Genomic DNA, 16,450 nt, shown 5'->3' with positions numbered 1-16,450 from the left:
ATGGCCAGACTCTCGACCTAGTATTGCAGTGGTAATAAGATGATAAATGTTGAGTGGGGTAAAAGCAAGTAAATACAAAGGCGATATACATACCTTGGTGGCCATTCGGGTGTGGCTGTCGGCGAGTTCCCCCGGGGAGATTATCGCCGCACAGGCGCTAGCATCAGCCCACACCCATGCTAGCAACCCTTGGATCCGAATTTGGTGCTCAGGGGAAAAGCCTTGACGTCGTCTTGTTGACGCCATTCGGAGGTGGGCAGGTGAATAATGGCCTTTATGTCCTCTGGATGCTTAGACCAGAGGGCTCAGAAGTCACTTTGCCCGTGGACTTGGACACTGGAGACGGCCGGATTATGTACACTTGTTCTACCGGCGAAGAGTGCGGTGACATGAACACAATGGGAGGCACATATATAGTCCTTGACGGTAGCCCAATCAGAGAAGGTGTCCAGTTGGATAACACGTCCGCAGGCTTAGGAAAGGTGGGCGATGAAGTTTCACCCCACTCGGAGGAGGGACGCGAACCGGTACGTGCGAGGGTATGCAAGGCGGAAGTAGCCGATAAGGAGGAAGCTTCCCCTCGATGCCTCTTGCGTCGTATTAAAGACTCACTTGATGTGGCCGACTCTGAGGTCGTTTGGGAGGGAGGTCTGCTGTAGCGGCCGCGACATCGCTAGCTGTTGTCTGACTTGCTCCACCCTCGCTGGTCGGCACGTGGGTCCCGCCAACTTCGCCGCTCAGATCATCAGAATGGGTGACCGGTTATAGGTAGCGACTCTCCAACTCGGCCACTCCCGCAGCATTGATTTCTGCATTCGCAAGCCTGCTCTTGCCGGCCAGACGTGCCCTCAGCATGATTTGGGCTGTAAAATAGAAAAAAAATATCAGTTAGATTCAAAGATGAGAAGAAGAATGAGCATACCTACACTGGATGGTAGCCACGTTCGGATCGGGCTCAGTCCGAACACGTATAGGACGCTCTTCAATAGCAGCCAGTGGATGTGATACTTCTGACTGGCTAGACTGATGGCTGTCTGGAGATAGTCTGATCGGCTTCGGTATCTGCTCAACGATAGAGGCTGCATCACTTCCATCTGCCAGCTGGTTGGGAAGTCTGGTCGAGCGGGAAGACGAATGAAAAAATAGTGCTCCTTCCAGTGCTTATTAGAGGAAGAAATTTTATCAAAAAAGACTGAGCCCAATCGGACTTGGAATAAAAAGGTGTCGAGCTCAGATAACTTAGGATAATAGAAGTAATGGAAGATCCTAGGTACTAAAGGGATGCCGTGTAGACGAAATAACATGACAGTCCTACACAACAACCTAAACGAGTTCGACACTAGTTGATATATAGGGAGACGTGGAAATATTTACAGACGACGGAAAAGAAAGGATGTACGAAAAATTGAAGACCGACGAAAAATTGGTCTTTAAAAAAGGGAAAGAAGCCGGGGGGAGGTTTGTGTGGCCGGTCGTAGATGGAGGGAATGACTATTTGATAGTCGTCAGGGAAATGGTAGGTAGATTTCATTTGATCTATCTTGTCCCCATTAAATTTGGATGCTGTGAAAGTGTACCACAACCCGGGGATGGGCACAGGAGGTTGCGGAGAATCGACCATTGAAAACAAGGAAAGCGAAAAGAAGGAAAGTATGGACTAAATGAAAGGAAGGAAGAAGAACCTTACTGAGAAAGATTACCGGCAAAGATAAGGAGGAGAAGCGTCGCGTAGAGTGCTCGAAGATGAAAGCACAAGGCAATGACGACGGCGAGCAAATGAAGGTTTATAAATCTCGCGGCCGATCGCCCAGAGCCGTCCAATCAAGGGTTGCACAAAGGATGAAATCTGGCCGTGGAATTTGAAAAGGCGCCTGTCACATCATCAGCGGATATCCGCCTGTCACGTCAAATGTACGGTGGCAGAAGGTAGGACACGTGACAGTCGGCCACGGGAGAGCGTTAATAAGACTTAATTAAAAGGCATGGTCACGTGCTCGACTATAATGATATAAGATTTGCACAGTTTTTTAGAAATTTAGATGACGTCAGCCACTATGAGCGGACGCTCGTTCGAGACAGCGTAGAGAAATGGAAAAATTCACTAAGTGTTGGTGTCAATGATCCTAATCGGCACAGATATCTTACTATGGTATAGCTGAGTAGCCGATCCACCACCAAACTTATGAGGAGCTCGGGATAGAAAGAGGAATAGTCGGTCGACGAATTAGATCTCTGAGTCGGCGATAGAACTTCAACACTTAGTATATCCGAACGACCCTTGGGCTCAAGTTAATAAACTAAAGTTGAACAACGATTAGAAGATATGAGTCGACCGACATCCAAAGCACAGAGAGCATTCGATCGGAGGAGGTCACCCAATGCAGTGCTTGTGAGGAAGGCTTGTGATGCAGTGGTAAAGAGGGGTCCACTAAGTGTTGGTCAAAGGATGGAGATAGCAGCCGACGTGGAGGTCAAAGTCAAGGAGGTCAATGCTATAGGACCAACATGCTCACCAAAAGGGGGCCGAGTGGAGCTCTACTATAGTGGCCGATTGGGTGTAAAGCTTTCGACCAGGAAAGGGCTGGTCCAAGCAGAATGACCGTACATCCAAGATCATGAGGCACTCGTCACGGAGAAGAGGACCGTTGGGACGACCGGAGGGTTGGTCCGGTCGGGCGCTAACAAGCTATATACCTAGCCACCATAAGGAAGAACTACAGAGGCCGACCGATCGGCGGAGTCCCAGCCGATCGATCACCCCGCTTGGTCGAACGGTGAGATCGTTGTTGTATCTCTCAATATCCTTTTGGGAGATAGTGTCGCTGACACACGGCGTGGTCAATAGGCAAATCGTACGACGAAAGCTTGTACTGTCTTGTTAGGGATATGCATGCCCTGTTAAGGTATGATGTCAGAGGTAGTTTTTGACAAGTCCTTTCATAGTATAAATTGGAGAATGTGCCCATATCTCGAGGAGCGTGCACGTTGCACACCAGTGCACTATATGGAGGTACGCGTTATTCATTATTCACGCCCGTGTCTATTGTTGCTCCATCTTTTTCTCTTTTCGGTGGCTAATTTGAGTGTCGGAGGGCCAATGCCGAGGACCCTTTCTCTAGCTCCGTACTAACGTTTCTTATGTTGTAGAGCTGATCGGAGTCTACATCCAGTCAATACAGTAGTCACATCCCTAACTTATCATCTCCATGATTTTCGGACAAGATCATCTACATTTCAATATCATCTTATTTTTCAGTATATCTACATTTCATAATCATCTTATTTGGTTGCTATTTACTATTGAGTTAAACCCTTATATATATGCTAAATATATCATCATATCATATCATATGTTTTATTATCTTTAAAATTTTGTATCGGATCCTCGGTACTTGGTCTAGATACATCAGAGGACTTGGAAGTAGACCTAAACTAGTTAGGTCTACTTCTTCATATGCCACCTCCTCATCTAAATCAACTAACATTGCATTGTATGAAAGACTTGAATTCACCTAAGATGAGTTAGCGAACATCAGAGTTCAGTTAGCAAACACCCAAGATGAGTTAGCATCAATGAAATCAAGACAAGATATGTTTGAACAAATTCTTAACCGATTGACACCTAGAGCATTAGATTCCTTGATCCATGATTCATCTTCAGCTCCACCTCCTCCTCTCGGTCTTAGACTTTAATGTTGTGGACTTTTGGATATGAACATGATGTTGTTCTTGACTTATTTTAAACTTGTTTGGATTGTTGATTGTAAACATGTTTTGAATTTTGTATGTGAATGTTGTGATTATATTTGTGTTGAAGTATGAGTTATTTGTTAGTGTATTTGTGAATTTGTTGTTATAATTATGATGATTGATATGTTTGTAAATCTGTATATAGGATATGAACGAAAACAGAAACAACTTTTTTTTTTTAAAAAAAACAGAGGTTAGCGACGAATTTGAGTGATTTCGTCGCTAACCATAACTATTAGCGATGAAATAACACAATTTCATCGCTAATCACTTTGATATATTGCAACATATTGTAACTTTTTGCGATGAACTATAATTATTTAGCGGCGAAAATGATTATAATTTCGCAAATGTGTTTGTGACGAAATATTTTTATTTAGCAATGAATAGTTTCACGTCGCTAAAACATTAGTGACGAAATTATAAAATTGTCACTAATATGAGTTTACGACAAGCTTATAACGGCGATCCTAGCGACGAAATTTTATCGTCACAATATTTATTAGTGATGAAAACACATGTATTAATGACGAAAAGTATCGTCGCTAAGTATCTATGTTCTTGTAGTGGACTTTAGCCAGTGCAAGCATTGGCCAAGTGTGTGGCATTGACGTCTTACAGGCAAGGGCGGAGCCAGCCCGACTGATTTATCTGAGCCGATTGCATGAGTGAAGCCAGCTCGACTGATCTATCTAAGCTGATTCTGAATTGATCTTAGCCCTCGGGATGCCTTCATCTTTTTGTCGTATTCTTTTTTCTCCCATCGCTATAGCCTTTGTTTTTTCCAACATTGTCAACCTCTGGATGAAAGCCTTGATAGACATAACGTGCTCTGTCCGTGCTTACATGTCTTTGTGTTTCTCCATGATGTCATTTTCCATTGAACAAACAGATCGATCGAGACATCCGTTCATTTTTTTTCATAATAATCTAAAAACATCTCCTCCCTTTTACAATATGACGTTGAAACCCTAGGCAGATTTGAATTTCATCCCGTACTTATTACATTTAAGGAGTTTAAATTATTTGTGATGTTGCACCGTTTGTTAGGGTTCATTTGCATTTCATGATTTACCTTTGTCACTAGTGAAAAACTTCAGTGGGATCATATCCATCGTCTCTAAAATTAATTAGATTACAAAGCCGAAAACTAGATTTTATATATATATATATATGATCCTGTCCGAACGGTGAGTTGACAGATGCTGGGGACGTGGCGCTCTCCGCTATCCTCTGATGATGGTGTAGACCTCCGGCGAACCTGCAAAGAAGCCAAGCCAGGAGGGGTTTTTCGGCGACGACCCTCCGACGCTCAAGTCAAGTAGTGAAGAAGAAGAGAAGCAAAGTAACGCAACTGTGGCTACAGTGATGAGAATCACATACCTCCGTCGAAGTCTGGGAGTCCTTATATAGGACTTCGGGGAGGTGCGGGCATGCTTCTCGATGCGTGCACGCTTCCTCAAACATACCTCAGTAGGGTTGTGTCAGAAAAGCATGTTTGACGCCATTCCGCAATCGTCCGAGCATATCCCTGACATGACGGTGAAAACTTCCACCGTACGATACTCTGTCCGCTCCGGCCGCCGACCATGCTGTTTGTCGGCGACAGATGTCTCGAGGATGATGTTACCAGTGGTCCCTTTTGTCCCTTTGCGCCTCTTGCCTGTTCCCGGGCCGAGCGGACCGGTCGCTTGGCGCTCATGGCCTCTGGGAATGCACATATCTCGGACCGGGCGGGGAAGCCCTGCTCATGTACTCGGATGGGATTGCACCTTGTTGTCTTGTGGCTCGGCCGAGCGGCCTGTCTGCTCGGCCCAGAGACTATTTTATCTTGAGCATCGGAAACCCGATCCCTTGTCGGGCTGTCTTTCGTCCGGCCCGGGAGACCCCTGGCCGGGTGTTCGGCCGGCCGGATGCTCGGTCGACCCGTCAGTCCGCTCGGCATGACCTCTGTCCGCTCGGCACGACTTTGAGGTTGACCCTCTTGACCATTGACCTCTACGTGTCGTTGACCTCCCGTCAACGAGAGTCCCCCGTCCTTATCACCGGATCAATATATAACTCAAAACATTTGTTAGTCAAAATTAAACCACACGGATTTTCACATCGGTACAATTGTCGCTGCTGACATAAGGGCGGAAAAAAACTGTGAAAATTAACACCATTTGGAGGAGGAGAAGAAATATGTTTCTTGATCATCATGAGTAACAAAAACTCAATTTGATTATTAGTTCGTTTTAGTTTCAAGTTGACATATTTGTATAGAGTTGAACTTTTGGAGTTGATCCGATCATCCAATAATGTATCTTTTTTTCGGTTGATATTAGACATTCAAATTTTCAAATTAATTTTTGATCGGTCTAATTTTATAAAAATTTTACATCCGCCATCAAATTGTTAGTATTCTTTGACAAAAAAAAATTCTTTATAGTATGCGGTAATTAAGATTTGAATCTTACCACTTTTAATTATTCATTAGAGGATCTATCATTGAATAATAATAATAATAATAATAATAATAATATCTCAATCAATTGCCTCAAACTCTCATTCTTAGAAGAGCATTAATCTTTCTGGGTCGTGGCTTTTGAACCTCACTGCAATCCCAAACTGACTTTGCAAATCCAAGTGCTCAATCTGTACGTACCAATAGTCAACCGTCCTTCGCTGTACGGAAACACACTTTTGCAGCGGCGACGGGCCAGGCTACTGCGTAGCTGACGGACCACACTCCGTTCATGACGTGTCATGATAATTATCTAAATAACAAATAGGTTTAGCGTTATTTATAATTTTTTTAGTCAATTTTTTAAATAATTGTCAAAGGCCACACTATCTTTAAACTATATCGTCTCATATATTCATTATGTCATTTAATTATATTTAAATTTTATTATTGTTATTATTTTTACGAACTCATTGTTTATTAGAAATGCCCCCAACATGGTTAATGGCCTCTTCTTGGCCAGGGCTAATTTTACAACGATTGTGACAAAAGATAAATATGTTCACATCTAATATTTTTATTAATTCGTCTCAAGGTCAACACGGAGGAGGTAAATCATGGGCGGCTACTAATCTTTAGAATAGTGACTAACATATAAGGGAGGTATTTATCTCGGCTTTAGCAAGATTCGAACCCTAGACCTCATTATGACAACACCTTATGCGCTGCCATTAGATCCATCCGAGGGGACGCTAATTTCGCAATGATGCACTGTGAGTTGAAGGGTAAAAATTTGAATCAAATGTGATATCAACAGTATTAGAGTTGTATATATGAATTATAAAAAAAAAATTGGATAGATGATGACTTTAATCGGATGATTAAATTACAAAAGTTACCTCTCCTTTCATTATTAACTAATTATGCAACTAATCAAGTTGACATAGTGCATTATAGTTCATTTAATAATAATGGTATATTTTTTTAATGATACTATTTTAAGATAAAAATATTAATAAAATTGCATTAATTTTGATTTTTAGAGCTTATATTTAACAAGTGGAATTTAAAATAAAATTTAGTCAAAATTCTAAACCATGTGCTTTATTATTATTATTTTAATAGAATAACATAAATAATTCGATCTTAATTAACAGCGTATATATATTATTAATTATTTCAAAAGTACAAAAATAATTCTACTCCAATTATTGGTTGATAAGGAATAAAATTAGTATATTCTCTCTCGATTTTTTTAATTAATCATAATTTTATAGCATTAAAGAATTCATATATCAATTGGATTTTATTTAATCATAATATACGATACAGCTCTAGTTGGCAGTCAACGTGTTATTTGGAAAAAAAACAGTTCAATTATTTAAATAAATACTGACTAAACAAACGATGTGTATATTTAAAATTAATTTGCCGATTGAAAACTTTGTCACCAAAGATTAATATAGCTTATTTTTCTCCAATTGTCACAAATTAATTATTATTTGATCGGCCTAAGTGGAGTTTAGTACACAAACCGCAGTTGAAATGGAAAATATAACGTAAATAATCTCAATTTAAATAATAAGAAATTATGGATATGGACGAGGGAAGGGAGGGCGGAAAATCGCAAAGATAAGAACAATCTCGATTATTTTATACATAAATAAACCGGGTTTTTATTTAAAGCCGTTGACTTTCAGAGCTCTGGGTAACGTGGTGCAGCTAGTCCCTACTACGACGTCATGTACACGTGTCAAGAAAACACGGTACGTCCGTACGTACTTGCCTTGTCCCTTCTTCTGTTCTTTCTTCATTCTTTTCTCTTTCTCCCTCCCCTGTTCTACTTATTTATAGCTCTTCTTCTCCTCTGTTCTTCCTCACACTGAAGCTTCTTCTTCTTCTTCAACAACTTCTTCTTCTTCTTCTTGTTGAAGATGGAAAGAGAGACGGGGGAGAGATCGGCGGACGGAAAGGAGGAGGAAGAGGTGGACTTGAGTGGCATGTCCTTGGATTCCCTTCCCAATCCTTCTTCCTTTAATCTCGGCCTCATCACTAAGCTCGACCTCTCAAACAACAACCTCGAGGTACAAATTCAAAGTGCCTTAATCGTCATTCTGTTTACTTGGGCAGTTCATTGATTCAGCGATCGATCGATAACTGAATATCGTTTTGGGACTGTTTACTCCGGCAGATCATACCGGAGTCGGTGACGGCGAGGCTGCTGAACTTGGTGGTGCTCGATGTGCACTCAAATCAGCTGAGGACGCTGCCTAATTCCGTAGGCTGCCTCTCGAAGCTCAAGGCCCTCAACGCCTCCGGCAACCTCCTTGAGTCCCTCCCTAAAACCATCGAAGACTGCCGGTAAACCACTAATTCAACCATTAATTTATTCAGATTGTGAGTTGGTAGTGATAATGGATGGACAGGGCACTGGAAGAGCTGGCGGCCAACTTCAACAAGTTGACGGCGCTGCCGGAGACGATGGGGTTCGAGCTACACCACCTTCAGAAGCTCGCCGTGAATTCCAACAAGCTCGCTTTCCTCCCTTCCTCCACCTCCCACATGACCTCCCTCCGCGTCCTCGACGCACGCCTCAACTGCCTCCGCTGCCTCCCTGACGGCCTCGAGAACCTCCTCCGCCTCGAGGTCCTCTCCGTTGCCCACAACTTCCACCACCTCACCGCCCTCCCAGACTCCCTCGGCTTCCTCCGCTCCCTCCGCGATCTCGACGTCAGCTACAACGCTCTCACGCACCTCCCCGCCTCCCTCTCCTGCCTCACCGACCTCCGCTCCCTGCACGCCGAGGGAAACCCCCTCGTCGCCCCGCCGCCGAGCGTCCTCGACCAGGGCATCGACGCAGTTCGGGACTACCTCGCCGCCAAGATGCTCTCCGCCGAAGACGAGGAGATGAAGAAGAAGAAAAAGAAGCAACAGACGACGTCGCCGGCGTGGATGAAGAAGCTGGTGAAGTGGGGCACGTTCCCATCGGCCCGACACGTGGACGTCGGCGACGGGATGGACATGGCGGAGTACCGATCGATCGACGGGATAAGAGACGCGTCGCCGAGCTACGTCGGAATCTTCTCCCCCCGCCGTCTCTTCTCCCCGCGCAGGGCGACAACGCCACGGAACTAGAGTCGTTATGTTCCGTTACCACTTTCCATTTTAGGTATTTTAAATAAAGATTTTTCTTTTTCCCCTTAAAAAATAATTATGAAATTAAAAGTAATTAATGATCTTTAATTAGTTAATTAATAGAATTAGCTTGATGCCAATTATATAAATATATACTGTCAGATGTATATAGAGTAAAAAAAATAATATGTAAATTTATATATATATATATACTGTCAGATGTAAGATGTATATAGAGTAAAAAAAATAATATGTATAATTTGATAAAAATTTGAATTTTTTTAAAAGTTTTTTTATTATTTGATTATCAAATTGAAAATTTATCCTTCATTAAATATAGACCGCTCATTTCTTGGCCAATAAGAGTGAACGTTCTCTCTTAATAATAGATTTGTTTTTCTATTAAAAGTCAACAAGTTTGACTAGTAAGAAACGTTCGGAACACCCGAAGATTTTGTTGTTTTTTCAGAGTCTGGCAAATCTAAAAAGTTGACTCTGCATACTTTTCTGGTATCTAGATTGCTTACCATTATTGTTTAAAACATAATCTTAATTAATTCGTTTAATATTTTATTAATATTTAAAAGGGTACGTAAATCATGTTGAGCAATTAATATTTTATTAATTAAATACTCATTAATTCTCATAATCGGTTCTCGACTGAGTCACGCAAACCTTTTGACCCAGTTATACAGAAGATGACGTCAACGACGACTGATGAGCCAGATGGGGGCCACCGGGACCCGCACCATTGACCCAGCTCGAGTCTGCGACATGACAACCATCGCTACCGCAGCCGCCACCGGCCACCGAGTGCCTACTCGTCCACGACGACCGATGGTGGAAGGAAGGGACCCACCGGGTCCCGCAACCATTGACTCAGCTCGAGTTTGTAACATGACATGCCAACGACCAACACCGCAGCTGCCGCCGGCGGCGGCCACCTTTGGCCTACTCCAACTCCGACCAAATCGCCACCGCTTGGAACGAATCAAACACGATCGCGTTCTAGTATTATAATTTTTTTCTTTGGTTTGATAAACAAGTCGTTTTCTTTTCTTTTACAGAACAAGAAACACTGAAAGAATTTAGTTGAACGGTCCGGCGTTTTGACGCCGGTCAAAAGGGTTCTCGGATAGACACGAGCCGCTGAGATGGACGCCCGCGTCGACGGAGGCGGAAGCAGCGTGGCGGTGCTCCCCCTCGTACGTCACGATCAGCATCGAGGGGTCCTCCGGCGCTCGCTCCACGTGCTTCCTCGCGGGGCAACTGCGCACGCTGCTGCACTTGTAGTACCCCCTGCGACGGCTAAGGGATCAGGCCACGCATTCCACAAGAAGAACGACCAGGAGGGCGGAGACTATGGAAAAGGCGGCGGGGAGGAGCATAGTTTACCTGGGGTAAGGGGAGCCCTTGATCGGCTTCTGGCCGTACTTGCGCCAGGAGTACTCGTCGGCCGGGATGTCGGCGTTACGCGAGCTGATCGCCGGCACGCGTATCGTCTTCTTAACGCGCGATTTCCTGCGGGGGTACATCGGGGGACGCAAGTTAGATGAAACGCTCGATGAGTGCTAACGTGCGCCGGAGGAAGGAAAAAAGAAAGAAAGGGGGAGGGGGGAGATTTGGGGCTTTTACTTTTTCTTGGAACAGTGGCAGCGGCCGCCGGCGTGCTTCCCCGGCTCGGATTCAGTGTGCGCGTGGCCGTGACCTTCGCCGAGGCAGATCTTCTTTTGGGAAGCGGCGAGAGGCGGCCTCCAGGCAGAGAGGGCCGCGGCGGCGGGGGCGGCTGGTGCGGCAGCCACCGCGAGGATAGTCGGCCCGATCTTCCCGTTCGAAACGCTGCCGTCGCCGGTGAGAGACGACAAGAAGGAGGAGTTGGCGGAGGAGGATGTGGCGGAATTGCTGAAGCTGAGTGTGAGCGCGGTGTCGGCGCGATCGGCGGTGAATTTCGCGAAGTCCAAGGTCAGAGCTTTGGGCGCGACAGTCGGGGGCGGCAGCGGCGGAGGCGCACTCTGAATCCCTTGCTTCGTCGGCTCTAGATTCCCGCTGATGCCCTCCGCGACGCTGGCGGAAGGCGAAGGTGCGGCGACAGGGCCGCGGCGGAATCGCGCGTGGCCGGTTCGATCGAGGACGGACATCACCTTCTTGAGCTTGGATACAGTAAGATCGGTGATCTCCCGGCAGTCGGCGGCGGACCGCTGCTGGGAGAGCTGGATCGCGAGGCGCTCAAAAGAACGCACCCCGGCGGCGGCCGCCTCTTTCACCGCCATCAGGTCGTCCATCTCCCCTCGGCCCATCAGATCGACGGCCATCATGCTTCCAAACGCTCAATCGCACGGTCGAGATTAGACCCGATCAACCTTACCCACAGCAAAGACGACCACCGAAACTTAAGAGTGGGAAAACGAAGGAGTGGTTTATAGCATGTCGCGAGAGCGTGGACCCGATCCGGGTTTATTATAAAAAAACCCCTCAAGAGTTTTAATTTATATTCCAATTTTTTTTTTAAAAAAAAGTTAAGAACAAAGTAAACAAATCGCGTTGTCTTTCAAAGTCAACTTTGGAAAAATGAGACAAAAGTTATTTAAAAAGCACGTTGATTGACGCACTTGATTTCTAGATGGTTGAAAAAGCAAAAAAACATATCCATCGACCGGGATCCGGTGCAACGCGGAACAAAGCGGATGCGCACCGTTTGATATCCGATCGCACGCATCGTAAGGCAGAAATCGACCATCCGGTGACAGTCCTGCGGCACGAGTTGAGAGCGGAAGCCAATAGGAACTGGAAACGTACGCGGAGTGTTGCCGGGCGGAGATCGATGGATCGGATTCCAACCCGCGGGAATAATCGAATCCGCAAAGAAAAGTAACTCCAATGTCAACGACCGAATAGTGGCGGGAATTCGCGTGTTGACGTGGGTAACAAGTCGTAGCCTCCAATGCAACGCGAATCTCACGCCAAGATTCGTGCGGTAAAAAATCTGATCCGTTCGATCGTCGCCGCCTCCCGTACGTTTGGATTCTTCCTGTTTTAGAAAATAAATGGAATTGGTTTGCAATTGGAATATTAATATTTTGTTTAGATTGGCGATAGACGGATCCAACGTGTCAACTCAGGTTGCTTTTGTCAACGGATCAAATTCGATGCACGATTATTTGAACGGGACTTAGTCAAGTGGATGGAAAAGTTGAAAACTTAGTTATCGTATGCTTCAAGTTACAATGATAATCTCAAAAAAACATATTTTTTATTTTAAAAAATATGGATCAGATGCATGGAAAAAGAGAGAAATAATAGAGTTTAAACTAACATAAAATAAATAAACATCTATTCAAAAAAATAATTATTAAAATTATACACACAGTTTGTTGACTTTTTGAATAGAAAAGTCAAATCTTAAGCTTGACGCCAACTAATATGTACTTATCAGCAAATATTGAATTATATCTATAAAAAATTATTCACACGGTAAAATGCACTTGCCAATGCAAACTATAACCAATAGATTTCTCCCACATGAAAAAAAAAAAAAAAAATCCTCTTATTCCTTAATCAATTTAAGGATCGATTATATATTAATTTTTTAATTTATCTTCATTTATATAATTTGATGACGGATAATAAAAAATATTTGAGATGAATATAATCATTATTTTTTTTTCTTATAACAGAACCAATACACTTTAAACTAGCAACCTAAAAATATTAAATAATAATAATAATTAATTAATATTACTAAAATTTGATATGAATTATATAATTGCCACTTGTTATGTTAAAATATTTGTCACTTGCCTTATTAATTATAAAATAATTATAATTCATAATTTTAAAATGCCATTGTGCTAGTTGGAACGAGGAGAATATAAAAGTTAACAATGCTCAAAGTTCAAAGCTTTGAGCATTACTCTTCTTTTATATGATAAAAATATTGTAAATGGTATAACACTCCAAAGTTTTGATATCAATGCTCAAATATAATTGGGTAAATTACCGAACGATATCGATAAAGTTTTGAAAATTTTAAATTACGTATCTAAATTTTAAAATTAGTAAATCATATATCTCATAAATAAATGAATGTAAATTCAATATATAAATCTGTTAACCTATTCGTTATTATTAATAGGTATGAGTTTTATGATAGATAATTCCTATGGATGAACTTGGTATAAAAGGAAGAGGTCAACAATCAATTTGGGTATTGATTTTGTTTGAAAATCAATGAGATGGAAAGTTGGGAATGTAGTGCTCTCGCTGACCGTCTGTAGACTATACTCCGTCTTGCAACACAGATGACGTCAGTGCTGAATCAGGGAAGGGGTCCCGGCGTTGGCCCTCCGACGCTCAAGTCAGTCACCGACGATGAAGTAGAAGACGGAGCAACAACAAGAATGAACAGTGTAGCACGAATAGTGTCTATTACGTACCTCTGCCGATGCTTGGACCTCCTTTATATAGAGCTCCTGTAGTGCGCGTGCACGCTCCCCAAGGCGAGCACGTTTCCCAAAATTTCCCTTAAAAAGACTTGTCAGTAAGATATCCCTAACACAATATCTTAACAGGCTGAGCATATCTATGATGTGACAGTGGAAGCTTCCATTGTACGATCTTCTGGTTCACCATGCCTGGCGTCAACGACATTAACTCCCAAAAGAATGTCGAGGAATAACACAGCGAGGTAGTTGCTAGGCCGAGCGGGATAGCCGCTCGACTGGGACTTCGCTGTTCCTGTGTACCGTCCGCTCGGTCGGGACTTCGTTGCATGTATCGCGCCCGCTCGACCGAAGCCCCATTGTGCCTATGTCATGTCCGTTCGGCCGGCACACCACTGTGCCTGTGTCACGTCCGCTTGGCCGAAACTCCACTATGCCAATGTCGAGTCCTGCTGCCTGGTCGAGCGGGGTAGCTGCTCGGCTCGGCTTCTGCACATCGTCTCCTCCTCCATCCGGCATCCAATACTCTATTGAGTGTCGGTCATTTGACACCTCCCCGTGTCAAAGGCGGGACTCCCAGTCAAGGCATGATCGGCCGACCGGCTGATGATATCTAAGTGTTGACCTGATTGTCCGACCGACCAATGATATCTGAGTGTTGACCGCCTTGACTTTGACCTCCACTGTGGCAACTATCCTCTACGGGGTGGGGCCCCTCCTTACTACCGCATCACATGCCTGGTAAATAAATGAATATAAATTCAATATATAAATCTGTTAACTCGATTCGTTAATATTAATAGGTTGTTAATAGGTATGAGTTTTATGATAGATAGTCCCCGCGGATAAACTTGGTATAAAAGGAAGAGGTCAACAATCAATTTGGGCATCTTAAGGATTTTCGCTAACTCTTCTTTTTTCTCCTCTCTTCTCCATTGAGAAGGATTCCGATTGCTACCCAATCCTGGTAGAAGACTTTCGCTGTATTGTAGGAATCTCTTCGGTGATAAGTAAGAAGTAATGACTTTAGCGATGAATTTCAGTCAGCCCATTCATTTATCATTGCATTTGATTTTAGTTTTGCCTTACGCACTATGTGAAAATCTATAATAGACTTCAAATATTATTCGAAATAATAAATAGATAATTACCAAAGTAGACGTACGTGAAGTAAAAGTGTCAGTTTATTACTTCACCACAAAAGTACTGAAGTCTTTTACTGGTTTAAAGCCAATTCAAATTGGACCGATTTCAAAATAAAAAGACTATATTACTTCATCGATTCTGTAATAGTACTAAAGTAGTTGATCGTATATGACTTCATACGTTATATTGATTTGATTGATGAAGTAATATATGTATACGATTTCATAATTTTTATATTCTGGTACAATAAATGTTTAATTTTACTTTTGCATAATTTGGTTTAGTTGAAATATTATTTTTTATTGTATTACTTTATAAATGTGATTAGTAGCAAAGTAAATATTTTCTTTAACTATGTTACTATTTAAATTTATCGAAGTCTTATGTATTAAATTGCTCTACCATTTATTCGTAATGTCAGAGTAATTAATTGATCATATTTTATTACAATACGATTTTAATTGACAGAAGTGCATATTACAATATTTTACTGCAACACAATATTTTTCATCACTAAAATTGAACAAATATATCACAAATATCTATCAAATACAATTCAAAATTATATTCATCAAAAGGCATTTAACTAACCTCACCCAAAAACATTTTTATCCACAAATCACTTAGTACAATTCAAAATTTATATCACAGACTACACTTGGGTACCCACATAGAAGTACTAATTCACTCTATTAACTTTCGACTTTATCATACTGAGATTGATTATAATACTATTTATTTTTTTATGCTATAAATTGAAATATTAATAGAAGTAAAGGTCAATACAAAATGACTCAATATTTTATAAAAATATATTTTATAGAGAAGAAATTCACCTTCCTCTCCAATTGTGGGTTTTAATCCAAGACTATCTTTTTCATGCACACTGATACGGGTTATGGTGAGTGAGCCCTTCAGGTGACGTGAAAGTCAAAGTCAAGAGGATGGGGTGGCGCCCAAACTCGGTCAAGCATAAGGCTCTTTGCATACGCTTGGACTGGAAAGATCGGTCGGGCCCAGAGATGCTTAGCCTTATCTAGTCTATAATGTATGGTCGGGCGGGCGATGACTGACTGAATACAAGGCTCTCTACATAGGCTTGGACGGGAAAGACTAGTTAGGCCTAGAGATGCTTAGCCTTATCTAGTCTATAATGTATGATCGTCTGGGCGATAGCTGACTGAATACAAGGCTCTCTGCATAGGCCTGGATGGGAAAGACCGGTCGGGCCCAAAGATGCTTAGCCTTATCAAGTTTGTATCATACAAAGGGCAACGTAAAGGCCAACCGATCGAGGGATTCTATGCATGTGCCCGGATGGATATAAATCTGGTCAGGACAAAAGGTATCCAGCCTTGTAAATTCTTTAATATACGAACGACCGAAGGGAGACCAGTCGAAACATAGGGTTCTCTATATATGTCCGGCCAGGGAAGGTTGATCGAGCCTAAAGACGTTTAACTTGGTCAGGTTCCTAAGACAATGAGAGGCTAGATAAGGGCCGATAAAATATAAGGTTCTTTGTGTGCACTCG

At 42.7% G+C, this 16,450-nt stretch overlaps 2 protein-coding genes across 3 annotated transcripts; one reads left to right on the top strand and one right to left on the bottom strand.

Annotated features, from left to right (window-relative positions):
• The first annotated feature begins 8,056 nt into the window (after positions 1-8,056).
• On the top strand, positions 8,057-10,180 carry LOC121980817 (plant intracellular Ras-group-related LRR protein 1-like). 2 transcript variants are annotated; one of them, XM_042533042.1, is made up of 4 exons: positions 8,057-8,280; positions 8,388-8,557; positions 8,623-9,365; positions 10,019-10,180. In XM_042533042.1, exons 1-3 carry the CDS (start codon positions 8,131-8,133, stop codon positions 9,329-9,331), a joined length of 1,029 nt encoding a protein of 342 aa, XP_042388976.1. In that variant the 5' UTR covers positions 8,057-8,130; the 3' UTR covers positions 9,332-9,365; positions 10,019-10,180. The 2 variants fall into 2 exon arrangements, with proteins under 2 accessions (XP_042388976.1, XP_042388977.1); XM_042533043.1 differs by lacking the exon at positions 10,019-10,180 and having other exon boundaries at positions 8,058-8,280; positions 8,623-9,500.
• Positions 10,181-10,319: 139 nt separating this feature from the next.
• LOC121980818 (WRKY transcription factor WRKY51-like) lies at positions 10,320-11,742 on the bottom strand. Its single transcript, XM_042533044.1, has 3 exons — positions 10,967-11,742; positions 10,727-10,852; positions 10,320-10,630 (listed from the first exon to the last, which is right to left on the bottom strand). Exons 1-3 carry the CDS (start codon positions 11,644-11,646, stop codon positions 10,420-10,422), a joined length of 1,017 nt encoding a protein of 338 aa, XP_042388978.1. The 5' UTR covers positions 11,647-11,742; the 3' UTR covers positions 10,320-10,419.
• Positions 11,743-16,450: the final 4,708 nt, after the last annotated feature.

This window comes from Zingiber officinale, chromosome 5A (genome assembly GCF_018446385.1).
Source record: "Zingiber officinale cultivar Zhangliang chromosome 5A, Zo_v1.1, whole genome shotgun sequence".
Classification (NCBI taxonomy): domain Eukaryota; kingdom Viridiplantae; phylum Streptophyta; class Magnoliopsida; order Zingiberales; family Zingiberaceae; genus Zingiber; species Zingiber officinale.
Note: the sequence above shows the minus strand (reverse complement) of the source record. Positions and strands in the feature narration are given on the sequence as shown.